The sequence below is a fragment of the Bos indicus x Bos taurus genome, chromosome 9 (genome assembly GCF_003369695.1).
Source record: "Bos indicus x Bos taurus breed Angus x Brahman F1 hybrid chromosome 9, Bos_hybrid_MaternalHap_v2.0, whole genome shotgun sequence".
NCBI lineage: Eukaryota > Metazoa > Chordata > Mammalia > Artiodactyla > Bovidae > Bos > Bos indicus x Bos taurus.
This window is the reverse complement of record NC_040084.1, coordinates 455668-469365: the sequence shown is the minus strand read 5'-3', so window position 1 is coordinate 469365 and position 13698 is coordinate 455668. Positions and strand designations below refer to the sequence as shown.

At 41.5% G+C, this 13698-nt stretch overlaps 1 protein-coding gene across 3 annotated transcripts; it reads right to left on the bottom strand.

Moving 5' to 3' along the window:
• Positions 1-3227: 3227 nt before the first annotated feature.
• On the bottom strand, positions 3228-12891 carry PTP4A1 (protein tyrosine phosphatase type IVA, member 1). 3 transcript variants are annotated; one of them, XM_027550843.1, is made up of 6 exons: positions 12680-12891; positions 7954-8501; positions 6663-6755; positions 6243-6373; positions 5330-5404; positions 3228-4607 (listed from the first exon to the last, which is right to left on the bottom strand). In XM_027550843.1, the coding sequence occupies exons 2-6, from the start codon at positions 8056-8058 to the stop codon at positions 4490-4492; spliced, it is 522 nt and encodes a 173-aa protein (XP_027406644.1). In that variant the 5' UTR covers positions 8059-8501; positions 12680-12891; the 3' UTR covers positions 3228-4489. The 3 variants fall into 3 exon arrangements, with proteins under 3 accessions (XP_027406644.1, XP_027406645.1, XP_027406646.1); XM_027550844.1 differs by having other exon boundaries at positions 7954-8498; positions 12680-12790; XM_027550845.1 differs by lacking the exon at positions 12680-12891 and adding an exon at positions 12245-12453.
• Positions 12892-13698: the final 807 nt, after the last annotated feature.

The following is a 13698-nucleotide window of genomic DNA, read 5'->3' as shown; positions in this document are numbered from 1 at the left end:
ACACACACACACACAAATATATACATATGTACGTATATATACATATATGAAACTAGTAAGCCAAATCACCACAGCTAAAGTTTTATTTAAAATTATAGGTTTAAATAAGCACCTATGATTCCCTAATATGCACACACTTTAACAAACTTCATGACCTCTATTTTGGTTGTTGGGAAACATTGTCCCCTAATGTTTATTCCAGTTATGTAGGATGTTGCTTAAGATACCCATTTTATAAGCTGATGTGGTAGTGATTAATGCTATTTTTGTCTTTTTCAGTACAGTTTATGTTCTGAGTGGCCAGTTTTGTCCAATGAGTTGAATAGAAGTATGATTTCTTAGTCAAGAAATTTGACACTCCAAAGCCTTTTTTGCCTTCTTTCACAACTAGCACTGTCCCAGGGTAGATGCTCCAACAGCTTGGGTCCTTCTGGTAGGTATGAAGCTTAAGTGAGAAATAAATCCAAGTTATTCTCAGAGTGGTTGCTTCTGCAGCATATCTTAGCCTGAGGTGAAAAGTGAAAGTGAAAGTCACTCAGTGGTGTCTGATTTTTTGGGACCCCACGGACTATATATAGCCTGCCAGGCACCTCTATTATCCTGACTTAATTAAAAAAGCTTTTTTCCTGCAAAGATAAAACAGGTTTCAATCTAAAGAAATTTACAAAATCACAGCGTTTACAAAGAACACTTTGTTCTTAAACAAAATGAGTTCCACAGGCAAGAGTTTAAGAAGTCATATACTACGGCTGATTCATGTTGATGTTTGACAGAAGACCAAATTCTGTAAAGCAATTATCCTTCAATTCAAAAAAAGTCATATAAAATTCTTTAACAACTGGTAACAGAAAAAACGGCCAAGCATACATGTATAGACATACTTTTGTGGTACAGTAGATAGTCACACAGGTTTCATTCCTTGAGTTTTAAACCATGTATCAGCTAGTCACCTAACTAGAGGCTCATATCCCTTAATGTGTCAAGTTTGTGAAAACCAACATAGGTAATCAAATTATGAAAACTTGGTAAGAACCCTTAATATGCAGTAGCTATCATAAAAGGTGCATCAATCAACTGATTAGTCTGACAGTATTTGTCAATTTGTGTAATTATTACTAAGTCTTCCATTCACAATTTAATGCATACAACTGCCCTAATTCATTGAAGGTAAATATGTATTTTTTCCTTTCCTTTCCCAGGCTAGTTAGCCCAAATGTAATGCAGAAACACTGGGTCAGACACTTTTTTTGACTCCACAGCATGCAGGATCTGTTTTCTGACCAGGGATCAAACCCTCGCCCTCTACCATTCTGAGTATGGAGTCTTAATCACTGGACTGCCAGTGAAGCCCCCACTTTTTAAACCCGTCTCTAACATATTCAATTCAGGTGTAGGGAGGTGTATACACACACACACACACACACACACACACACACACGACTTACTCAAGGTATCAGGGAATGTGTAAACATACACTGCAAACACTACTGTTTCTTCAAAACTGTACTTTAAAAGAATTTGTCTGCACATGAAAAAAAAGGGGTGCTCATTTTAGTGACTAAAACCTGACATCACTGTCTTTCATGTTCTCCATGATACTCTTAGATGCTTATCAAATAGTATTTAAGAACAGAATGGCAGTTAAAAAGATTCCAGAGATTAAGATTCTGAAGCTAAATTGGGGGACCACAATATAATGTTTAAGTACTCTGGTTGAAGAGGGATGACCAGATGTGGTCGCATGCCTGGGTTGAATGTGTCTAGGCATGGAGCTGTGGGAATAAGAGCATTGTCTCAGGAAAAGGGGGCATTAGAAGGAATAACAGAAGTTTCTGTGATGCAAAATGACCACTGACATTTATTTTTAGGTTTTTCCTCTAACTAGACTGTATTTTCTCTTACGATTAATAACATACTGAATTTTAAAACACCATCTGATAATTTCATGTATTCAAGACAGTTCATATTTCAACTATTAGATACATGTAATCTCCCAGGATATGAGGATTTCTGTAGTTTTATTTACAAGATACAAAATAGATAAAAATTAAATCTCATCATGCTGAACATTGCAGAGATGAGGTTTATAAAGTAAACTGACAATCCAACACCGCAAACTAAATGTTTCAAACTCAAAATGTTTTTCACTAATCATGAAGGACTTCTCAGTAAACACAGATGCTATTTTATGTGTTCTGTGATAATACTGGGAGATGGCAATGGCACCCCACTCCAGTACTCTTGCCTGGCAAATCCCATGGACAGAGGAGCCTGGTAGGCTGCAGTCCATGGGGTCGCTAGGAGTCGGACACGACTGAGCGACTTCACTTTCACTTTTCCCTTTCATGCATTGGAGAAGGAAATGGCAACCCACTCCAGTGTTCTTGCCTGGAGAATCCCAGGGACGGGGGAGCCTGGTGGACTGCCATCTATGGGGTCGCACAGAGTCGGACACAACTGAAGTGACTTAGCAGCAGTACCAGCAGCAGTGATAATACTAATTATCATGTAATGATCAATTACACTTCCCAAGAGCAGGCTGCAAAACAAAAGAACCCAGGTCAAGTTACTAGCCCATCACAAAAGATCTAAGATTTAAAGAAGCAATGGCCCCCAGGACCCCCTTTTGTTTTGGCTTCAAGTTTCAAGAATGGAGTATATTAAACGCTAAATTGGTATATGAAGAGATGGAATCTAATTCTTTAAAACATAAGGTGAAGCATTGTTGCTCACTCAAATTTTGAGGCTTTTACTCAGTTTTATTAAAAAAGAAAAAAGATCAGACATGTGTCTCTTTCAGATTAACATTGAACTATACAAAAGCTTTTCAGATGGCTGAAACTTAACTTCACATGCCAAAAGCTTAGATTTGAATTAACTTCAAAACTTAAAAAGGTATGCAATTATTGATACGCAAATGAGAACACATGCCCAGAAGGTAAGCTGCACAAAACCACTTGGTTGGTAGAACTGCGCTTCAAATCATGGCCTTCCTCTACTAGTTTCTCCTCAGAACAGAATTGGGTCATTGGTCCAAAGTCATCTAAACCTTAAAAAGTTTATAATGGAAAGCACTTTCAATAAAGTTCCCTGTGTCTGCAAGGAACTTATCATGTCAACTTCATTTAATCCTTCACTTGTTAACCAAAATCCACACTTCAAATAGCACTAAGACCAATTCTTTCACATGGTGTCCTACAAAATAAGTTAACGAGAAGCAAAACAACTTCAGTGACGATAAACGCATATCATCGTTTATTTAATGTTTAAGCTCTTGCACTAGATTTTTACAAGCTGGTGAACACTGACAAATTATTTCTCCCACAGAACTATAACCACTTGTTCCCGGACAGTATAAATAGATGGTTGAGCTAACGTTAATACACATCACCATTTTATCAATTACATAATAAAACAAATTGTCAAGTATCCAAATATTAAGTTACACAGCTCAAAAGGTATATAAAATATTAAACGTCTGCTCAATTCATTAGCAGAAACCCACTTTATTTTGCAAGAGAGGCTGGGAATCACACTTAAAACTAAGTCGGTAAACAACTTCAGGTAAGTATGAAAAAAAATTACAAGAATTTCAGAAATTTTGATTAAGAATTATTTTAGTTACAGTAACAAAGTATTTCTACCTTTTAAAAAAATATTTACTAAATTAAAGCGCATATTCTACATGTTCTGCACAAGACAAAGGCAACATTTTACTAAAAATACTTAATAGTCCCCTCCCATTCTTTTTTCAGGCCCTCCCTGTAAGTTGCACCCCAAAGTGCAAACATTAAAATGAACTGTAAGGCTTTTGTCTGGAGACATTAAAGACATGTGCTTCTGTACAATGTAGATTTTCAAAATGGAGGCCTTCTACAACATAAAATGAGATTTATAGAAAGATATTAAATAATCACTGTAAGACTTGGTTAATTAAAAAGGGAGCAAATCTGATGGATACTGGTATGAATGTGGGAGATGTAAACATATTGTGAGCAAACAAACCTCATAGGCCCTATTTTCTATGTTTGAAATGATGCAAGGAATAAACCACATAAGGTCCAGAGTGTTCATAGTTCCTGGGATTTGTTCTATATGATACTAAAAATATACAAGTATTGTGCTGGGTATTTTGGCACCTAGTCTTTCTAAATTTATTACATATTGGTAAGATTCTGGCATGGAAACAGATTTAATGACATGACTCAATACTGCATGATTTCAGGAAAGGTCAATTGGTACAAATTATAAGCACATATTAAATGCTGAACAGCAAGAATTCTTTACTAGTATCCAAATAGGTTTATCATAACCTGAACAGAGACTACAATTCTGCCAGGCCTATGGCCTGGTAAAACTGCTTTTCAACACTCCTTATGAAAGCTTCATCAGACTTATTCACCAAGTCAACCGGGCTATCTGCTATGTATGACAAATTCCATCCTGTCTCAGGTTCCACTTCCAATCAATGGCATCATGCACCCTGGTTTTACTGAATGCAACAGTTGTTTCTATGTCCATTGGAGTCTTTGAAGCGCAGCCGCATTTTAGGACGATACTTCTCCAAATACAAAAGTTGCTTGCTGTTAAAAGCTCCTCGCCGCTTTCTAGAAGGAAGAAAACAAAGGACGTAATTAAAGCAAAGTCCTTCTGGCATATTAACATTTACTGTTCCATAGCAGGCAATTATCACCTTTCTTGTAGCAATTTATCTTCTGATTATTAAATTGTGACTTAATGGAGAAATATGGACCGGCAACATGTGTAAAGGGGAAAAGAGCTGTAAAAAGTTAATTTTCTCAATCTTTGGGGTGATGGTGATTAAAATAGTCAAAATTTATGAATCCATTCATATAAAGTCCAAGAAAAGGCAAAACTAGTTTACTGTAATATGTAGCCGAAAGAAAGTGCCTCTGGTGGCTGGGAGACTACAAAGAGCATGAGGGCATTTTCTGGAATCACTAATATATTCTATACACTGCATTGAGTAGCTATTTTATTTGGCTGTTATGGTCATCTATCTGTGAGATCTGTGCATTTTACTCTATATAAACTACACCTCAATAAAAAGGCAAATAAACAACTTCATCAAGAATTTAAAGTAAATCAATAATTCACAGAATTATTACTGGATTAGAATTTTTATAGTATGAACATCTATGTGAATGGGAAAGATATTTCCTGGTGTCAATACTATCTCAATAATGAACAAAATGGTCAGATAGGCTCTTAGAAACAAATTGCTTTCATAGTATTAATATATTTAAATTCACCAACATTCAATGAGGAAATAAAAAGTGCAAATGAAAAGAACTTATTAAATACATACTGTCTTATGAACTGTACTGCATCTTCATATTTCATTCCACCTTCAATTAATGCTAGGGCAACAAGCACTGGAGCTCTGGTGAAGAATTTTTGATATATTATTTTTCAAAGTCAAATTCTGGAAAATTCAATACTCCAAACATTCCCCTATCCAAAACCACTATTATTTATGCCACACTTCCTGTGTTAGTATTTATAGAAAATGTTGGACATTAATAAAATATCACTTTCGCATATCCAGGTTTTCATCTATAACAAAAAGAAAACTAGTAACTACATAAACTAACACAAGTAAGTCTAGAAATTAAGACTTCTATTACTGGAGAGCAGTATCTTGATAAATGCTGACAATATTTCCTTAAGTTCCTAGCAGTGAAAAATACTTTCCACTTAAGTATCTTCCAGAAAAATTTGCTTTGTTTCATGATCAATTAGACTGAGACACAGCTGCATGCCCACCTCTCCAGGGCCATGCTGTTTCATTTCACTCTTCTCCACTTGGACTTTTTTGGGGGCAGCAGGGGCCAAGGGCATTGGTAATAATATGGACACATGTATTTTGGCACTACTGGGTAATGAGTTCCTACTGAATCAGGATGCAAAAATATACCACATTCAATGCAAATCCATCTTAGTGATTTTCCCAGTAAGCTCGGACAGTGACTATAGGTACAACTTAGAACACATAATTAAGCAATTCTGCCCATAGAAGCAAGTATAATAAATTTTAGCAATAGCACTCGTCAGTTCCAAATATACTGGAATACATTACTCTGTTACACTCACCTACTTTCAGTAAGCCAACAAAGCAAATTGATTCACAAACTGGTGACTGTCTTTACAGGAGCCAAAAATGAAGCTTTCACTAAGAATTAAGATCGACACCATTAAATGGGTTTACAAAACCCTCTTACCTGCCAAGGCCTGCAACACAATGAACAGCAATACAACAACCAGGGTCTTCACGAAACTTAATTTTCACAAGACTTAACCAATCATCAACAATCTGGTTAGATGGTGGTGCACCATCATCAAAAGGCCAATCCTAAGTCAAAAGAATATACATTTTAGATTTTTAATATAAATACCACACTAATAATTCTAAAATTCTAACACCCAAATGTTTTCAAAAGCATTTTATCTTTAGTAAGTGCTTCTTTATGAAACCCCACAGTCAAAGAAATGCAAATAAATGCTGAATCTTTATGAAGATCTTTTATTACTTTAAATCTCTGGTCAGCTTTCACCTTAATTGGAAACTAAGACTATAATTTTATAACAACTTAAACTTGCAGCACAGTACTATAAACACAGAGGAACCATTAAACACTTACAAGAACATGGATGCCTTCTTTCTCCACAAGAGTAGTGTCATAAGTTGCTTCACATACTCTTACGATTGTGGTGACTCCATACTTCTTAAGTTCCTGGATAAAAACATGGAAACAGAGACGGGTTTATACAAACGTTTTTTCTTTTGTTTTGTTCTTATTTTTAATGGGCTCTAGAGGATGGGATGGGAAAATAATCACATTATTCTTGCTCAGTTTGTCATTTTGATCATCTAATAGGTACTGCTGGTTAACAGAAAATCATATATGTTGAAAAGAGAAGCAATCTTTTACTTTAAATGACTATACTAAAATAGCACTGAACAGCAATGTTAAACCACAGATTTTTAATAAATTTTAAGTTAAAAAAAAGTCCACGACCCTTCATTTACTGAAGTTGTTTACAGTCATGGCAATGCTGGCTGGCTGAGGCACTGACAAAGAGAATCAGAAGCCATTCAGGAACCAAAGGAATAACTCATGACAAAGTCATTTGACTTGACATATATTAATTCTTTAAACTTCTTCTCATTTGCAGCATACAGTATATAGTTTAGAGCCTTAAAAATATACTTAAAAAATCTAAAATCTCAAAAATGCAGTGTTAAACTTCCCACCATTTAAGATTATAGGCTTTGAAATGCAATGTATTATTACTAATTATAACACTTGGCATTTAAAAAATACATTGATGATAATAAAATTTAAAAGCACTTCTATGATCTGGGGGGGCTATTTTTTATTTGATTATCTATAGATATTTATAAAATGAAATGCATGTGCATACAAATTAATTATTCAACATTACAATCCTTTCTGACAGTCAAGAGGTTAAGCAGTGAGACAGTTTTGACTATCTAGCAACCACCAGAAACACAGTTAAATCAGTGGCTGAAGATTGTATCCTAAGTGTCAAGAGGGCCAAGACATAAACTAACTTTGGTTTATAGTTGTCAGCCATTATGCTTAGAAAATGTAAAAAACCCACAAAGTGAGCCTCCTTCCAACAACTTTATAAGCAACAGCCACAGGTAACAGTTCACATATAAATTTAAATGAAGAAAACTGTGAGGCATGAAGAATTAGATATTAACTTATAAACCTAATCTATTTCAAGTACATGCCCTTCTCAAAAATGTATAAAATAATTCACCTAACCTAGAGAAGACAGTGATATTTCTGGGAGTTGGAGCTATTGTCATCAACCACCTCACAATTTTCAAAACACTGCTATATAAAAGCTCCACTATTACACTACAATCAGTTTAAGCTATTAAAAAGCATCAAAACTCACCTCTATAAATTTGCTTAATGTTGCATTAGTTGGGTTGTGTGTAATAAGAAATCTCATGTTCCTGTATGTAACTTCCACAGGAGCTGGGCGGTTCATTCGAGCCATGTTAATTTAGTTAAAAAACACTCAATAGGGATATGAAAGAATTTAAAAAATTGAATACAGAAATGATGCAAAGAAACACAGTCAACTTTAATATACTCCACTTGAAATTCTCAGTGCTTTTAAGTATGAAGTTGGGAGTAATGAATGAATGAACCTCTTAACAAGAAGCAGCAATTTTTCAATCCAGTAATACTGAGGCAATAGAAAGGAAGTGCACTGAGGTTTACCCCATCCAGATTAGAACTCTTGTATAAAAATGCTCTGTGGATTTCAATTCAACACTTCTGTGTCCAGGTTAACCAGTCTTTTGGGGGCTTCTTGGTTGAGCAGTAATGAATTTCTGCAGTTCACTTGTCTGCATAGAGGTCGTGCTGTGCCTGGCAGTAATCTCCACTGCCCTTCAGAAACTCCATAAATGTGTGACCGAGAACACCACAGAACTGCTGTTTAAAACAGAGAAAAATGTTGCTTTCAATTCAAAAGGAACATGTTTTTACAGTATTTAACTGCATAGCTATCTTTTCAAATTCTGGCCCAAGCTAACTTTTTAACTTTCACTTGAACCACAAAAATACAGGGTGACTACAGGTTAAGTCAATAAGCAAAGATTACTTTAAATTAAAATTACTGATCTAATACAACTACTGCTCAAAGAATATCACTGTTACATTTGGTGAATATCCCTTATATACATTCTTCTATTAATTATTCCTTTTAATACTCAGCTATTTGCTTAACACTGTTATAAACTATTATGCACAACTTTCTATACTGATTTTTTCCAACTGGCAAAATATTGTTACATATTACAAAAATTCACTATATTGGTCAATACATTAAGAAAAGAAACTCATTTTCAAAATGCTACCATATATACTGTCCCATTCATTCCTTCACAACCTATTAACTTACTATTTCCCTTTAACAGTTATCCCTCATTTGAGTCTGGAAGTTTATCAACTGGTTACATGAAACATAAGCACACTACATACACATACACAGAACTTCCATTTATAACTATAAAAAACATGTCCATAATTGTAATACTCTTTTGTAGTTTGTATTTTGGGGGAACCTTCAAACACCATCCAAAGGACCACCTTATTAAGCTTGTTGCTGCCGGTGGGGGCCTGATCCTCATTAGGAAGCCCAAGCCAGACAGTGACGTGACTCAAACCATCAATCCAGTCGTGTACCATGCCAAACCTGATTCTGATCAGCGCTTCTGCACACAGTACATCACCTATGAGGACTTTTCTAATCATTGCCCAGAAAGGGTTCAGAAGGGCAAAGTCTGGATGGCTCCTTCCAGCTGGTTTATAGATTGTGTGATGTCCTTTGAGTTGCTCCCTCTTGACAACTGAACTCCCACAGTGTGATAACCTAGTGATTGCACTGTTTTCATCAGTCACATTTTTACAAATAGGTACACTCATTCATCGGAGAAGGCGATGGCACCCCACTCTAGTACTCTTGCCTGGAAAATCCCATGGACGGAGGAGCCTGGTAGGCTGCAGTCCATGGGGTCGCGAAGAGTCGGACACGACTGAGCGACTTCCCTTTCCCTTTGTATTTTAAAATCAAAATTTCACTAATTCCGTCTTAAACTGAAATCTAATCCAAAGAAAACGACAGAGGGAAGTGTAGTGTTGTTTAGTCACTACACTGTGTCTGACTCTGCAGCCCCACTGACTAGTCCATCAGGCTCCTCTCTCCATGTGATTTTACAGGCAAGAATACCAGTGTGTGTTGTCACTTCCTGGGGTGGTAATCTAGGGGAACTGGTGTCAAGGGGAACTGGTGGTGGGGTGGTGTGAATTACCTTACATTTTGCCCACAAGTCTCAAAAAGCAAGTTAACTGTTACCAATTATACTTTTCCCAAGTTCCCCTTAAAGACCTAAATGAGTTTTATGCTAACATCAAACATAATATGAATGTTCACAGGATATTTTCAGAATATATACAGGAAAAGCACTGATGTTGACATTAGTCTTCTTCCAAGTAGTTTATAAGGAACTTGTGTCGTGGGAAGTAAACAGGACTGAAAAAATATTAACAGCAGGTTAACAAGAGCACTAAGAGCCAGCCACTGCCTCTAACACGTTACAGGTATTCTCAGTTCAGTTCAGTCGCTCAGTCCTGTCCGACTCTTTGTGACCCCACGAATTGCAGCACGCCAGGCCTCCCTGTCCATCACCAACTCCCGGAGTTCACTCAGACTCACGTCCATCCAGTCAGTGAGGCCATCCAGCCATTTCATCCTCTGTCGTCCCCTTACTCCTCCTGCCCCCAATCCCTCCCAGCATCAGAGTCTTTTCCAATGAGTCAACTCTTCGCATGAGGTGGCCAAAGTACTGGAGTTTCAGCTTTAGCATCATTCCTTCCAGATCGCAGGGCTGATCTCCTTCAGAATGGACTGGTTGGATCTCCTTGCAGTCCAATGGACTCTCAAGAGTCTTCTCCAACACCACAGTTCAAAAGCATCAATTCTTTGGCGCTCAGCTTTCTTTACAGTCCAACTCTCACATCCATACATGACCACTGGAAAAACCATAGCCTTGACTAGACAGACCTTTAGTGGATAAATTAATAAAATCGTTATACTACTTCCTTAGAATGAACAGTTTATTCTGGCACTTTTCCAATGACAGTGAATTAAAGCAATCTGCAAAGCTGTTAAGGTCAAGGGCTCTTATTTCAGTATTCTGATTTCCAAGTGCTACCCTCTTTCAATTGCAAGCTATTTTATAGAGACAGTATTGCACACCACTGATTTCCATATTTAACAGCTAAAACTCCTGTTACTGCCTAGTCTGGCCACATCTTTTCCAAGTAGGCTGTTTAAGGAGAAATCACAGAAAGAAATAATTTATTTAACGAAACGGTGGTTATTTTAGGATTTTTTTTTTTTTTCCTGAGTGGAGCCACGCTGTGATTGTGGGGGGGTGAGGGAAAGACAGATGATGGATTTCCACAAAAGCATAAATATCTAACGTCTTTCTGTTTTGCCCAAGACGTTCCCCTATTTCCAATTTCTTCGTCCCAGCAAAAACTATGATAGGAAGTTTGGAAATCCCAAGTAATTTCCCCATCCCACTATCAACTGCATATAATCACAGAAACACACACGGCCGGGGCGGGGAATTGGGGGTGGGGTTGGGGTGCGGCGGGAATATCTGTGCAGAAATTTGTCATATTGCAGAGTCAAAGCAATATATCTCTGTAACTGTTTGACAAATGGTTAATTGGAGTTTCTCCCACAACTTATACTTTATATAATGCACCTGGAATAGTGCATGTATAAAATGCTGCTTACTCCTGAGAATGATCTAGCATTCCTGTCTTCAACTTTTTCACTGCCATCACACAAAAATTCATAGAAAAAGAGTAACAGGATGGGAATTTCCTAGCGGTTCAGTGGTTAGGACTACGTGCTCTCACTGTGCTGTGTGTTCAGTCGCTCTGTTGTGTCCGACTCTTTGCGACCCCACGGACCGTTTGCCCGCCAGGTTCCTCTGTCCATGGGGATTCTCCAAGTAAAAACACCGGAGTGGGTTGCCATGCCCTCCTCCTCCAGGCATCTTCCCAACACAAGTCTCCCGCATTGCAGGCGGATTCTTTACAGTCCGAGCCACCAGGGAAGCCCGAAAATACTGGATTGAGTAATCTATCCTTCTTCAGGGGATCTTCCCGACCCAGGAATCGAACCGAGGATCCGCGTTGCAGCCGGATTCTTTACTAGCTGAGCTACCAGGGAAGCTCTGAGCTCTCACTGTCAAGGGTTCAACCCCTGATCGGTAAACTAAGATCCCACAAGTCTTTCCTTGAGGCCAAAAAAAAAAAAAGGCTCATAATCTAGATCTCATGAAATCAACGGTGCCAGACTACTGTGCAAACAACTTAGTATTCGTGGAATACTAGAGAGTTCCACGGGTGGGAGCTCAACCTCACTGGTCTGGTTGGCCACGGTACCACAAGCCGGCGAGAGGCAACAAGAAGAGTTTCAACAACAGCCCGAAGGCCCAGATTACTGAGCGCCGTGAGTCGCTCGAGGCCTGAGCGGAGCGTGCCAGCCGCTCCCACGGCTCTAAGGCTGGCCGCTCCTCGCCTGCCGGCGCGCCCCGCTTCGGGGCGGCGACAAGCCCAGACTTGCTCCCGCCGCCCGGGAGGGGCGGGCGGCTCACCTGGCGGGGCCGCGCAGCCTGGGTCACGGGTCTGCGCCGCGCCTTCAGGCCGGCGCCGGCGCCGAAGCCATTTTGTCCGAGCGCCGGTCGCGGCCGCGGAGCGCAGGATGGCCGCACAGGCCGAGTCCCGCCGGCCGGCGCCGGAGTCCCGGCACGGTCCGCAAGCGCTGCGTTGCCCGCCCGCCGCGTCCGGGGGCGCGCCCGCAGCACTGACGCGCAGCCCGCGCCCCGCCCGGGCCACGTCCCCGCTGCCGAGCCCCGCAGCAAACAAAGGGGCCTGGGGCGCCGGCCGGCCCGCCGGACGTCAGGGCCGGCGACGGTCACAAAGCGGCTTCTGTGCCGCAGGCCGCCCCGCCCGCCGCCGGGCCTCGGGCCGGGACGCGGGCGGGCGCCAAGCTGCTAACAAAGGCGGCGGCGCGGGGCGTGCGTACTCACAGGAATATGTCTACTCATTGAAGATTGTGGCCTAACCATACAGCCGGTCCCGAGGCGGCGGCGGCGGCGGCGGGGCAGGGGCGGCGGCGGGGGTCGTGCGGTGGCGGCGGCTTCGCAGGCGGCAGGGGCACCGGAGTCGGTCCTGCAGTGAGCGGCCCGGGGAAGAGCGCGCAGCCTCGCCGCCCGCAGCCCAGGCAGCCAATGCGCGCGTCGCGGCGCCCTTGCGTCATAGGGTCTTCCATTTATACGCGGCGTGACGTAAGGGCCCCGGTGACCAATCGCGGCCAGGCTCCAGGCCGAGCGCCGGCGACAGGGGGCGGAAGCCCGGCCCCGCGGACGTCACGGCGCGGCGGCGGCTACCGGCGTGAACCGGTTGATGAATGGCGGCGGCCGCGGTCGGAGCGCTGGCCGGCGGGGGAGGGGCGGGGAGGTCCGGGAGGGGCGCGGGAGGAAGACCGGGGGCGGGAGGGGAGGCCGGGAACGGGAGGAGACGCTCAACTGCCTGACTAAAACCCCAGAGGGCTGAGGACACTCTCGTCACCGGAGCAGGCCTGAAGCTGGCCTCGGCTCAGCACGCAGTGCCCGCGGGGCCGGCACCGAGCCGCAGTCCCGGCCCGGGCTCCTTTTGCTGAGAGTCAGATCACAGTTCGCTCTGCCCGCGGTTTCCTCGGGCACCGCTCCCCGCGATCCCTATCGCCAGAAAATGGTTCTGCGGGCGAGCCGAAGCGGGCGCTCTCGAGCAGGACTGGCGTGATTCAGCGAGCAGCCCACAGGAGACGGGAGAGTGCCTTGGATGCGCATAAACGCTCCTGCTCCCCACAGGCGGCTTTGGTCCCGCCTTCACACGATGCATGCGGGTGACTGCAGTTGGTTCGAGCGTGGCATTTGGAAATCGCATCCGTCCTTTGTACCTCTGCTCATTTGATATGTTGTCACGGATCATGAAAGGTTAGGCAGCGTTCTAAAAATTAATCTTCGGCTTGGTCAAGGATTGATAAAATTGCGTCAAAGCTACAGCT

Bases quoted from the DNA above. Each gene is read 5' to 3' on its own strand.
- PTP4A1 (XM_027550843.1), bottom strand. From the start codon at position 8,058: ATGGCTCGAATGAACCGCCCAGCTCCTGTGGAAGTTACATACAGGAAC. The intron at 5,405-6,242 runs GTAAGAGGGTTT...ATTCTTCACCAG, and splicing joins TGTGTTGCAGGCCTTGGCAG to AGCTCCAGTGCTTGTTGCCC. The intron at 4,608-5,329 runs GTATGTATTTAA...TCTTCCTTCTAG, and splicing joins GCAGTACAGTTCATAAGACA to AAAGCGGCGAGGAGCTTTTA.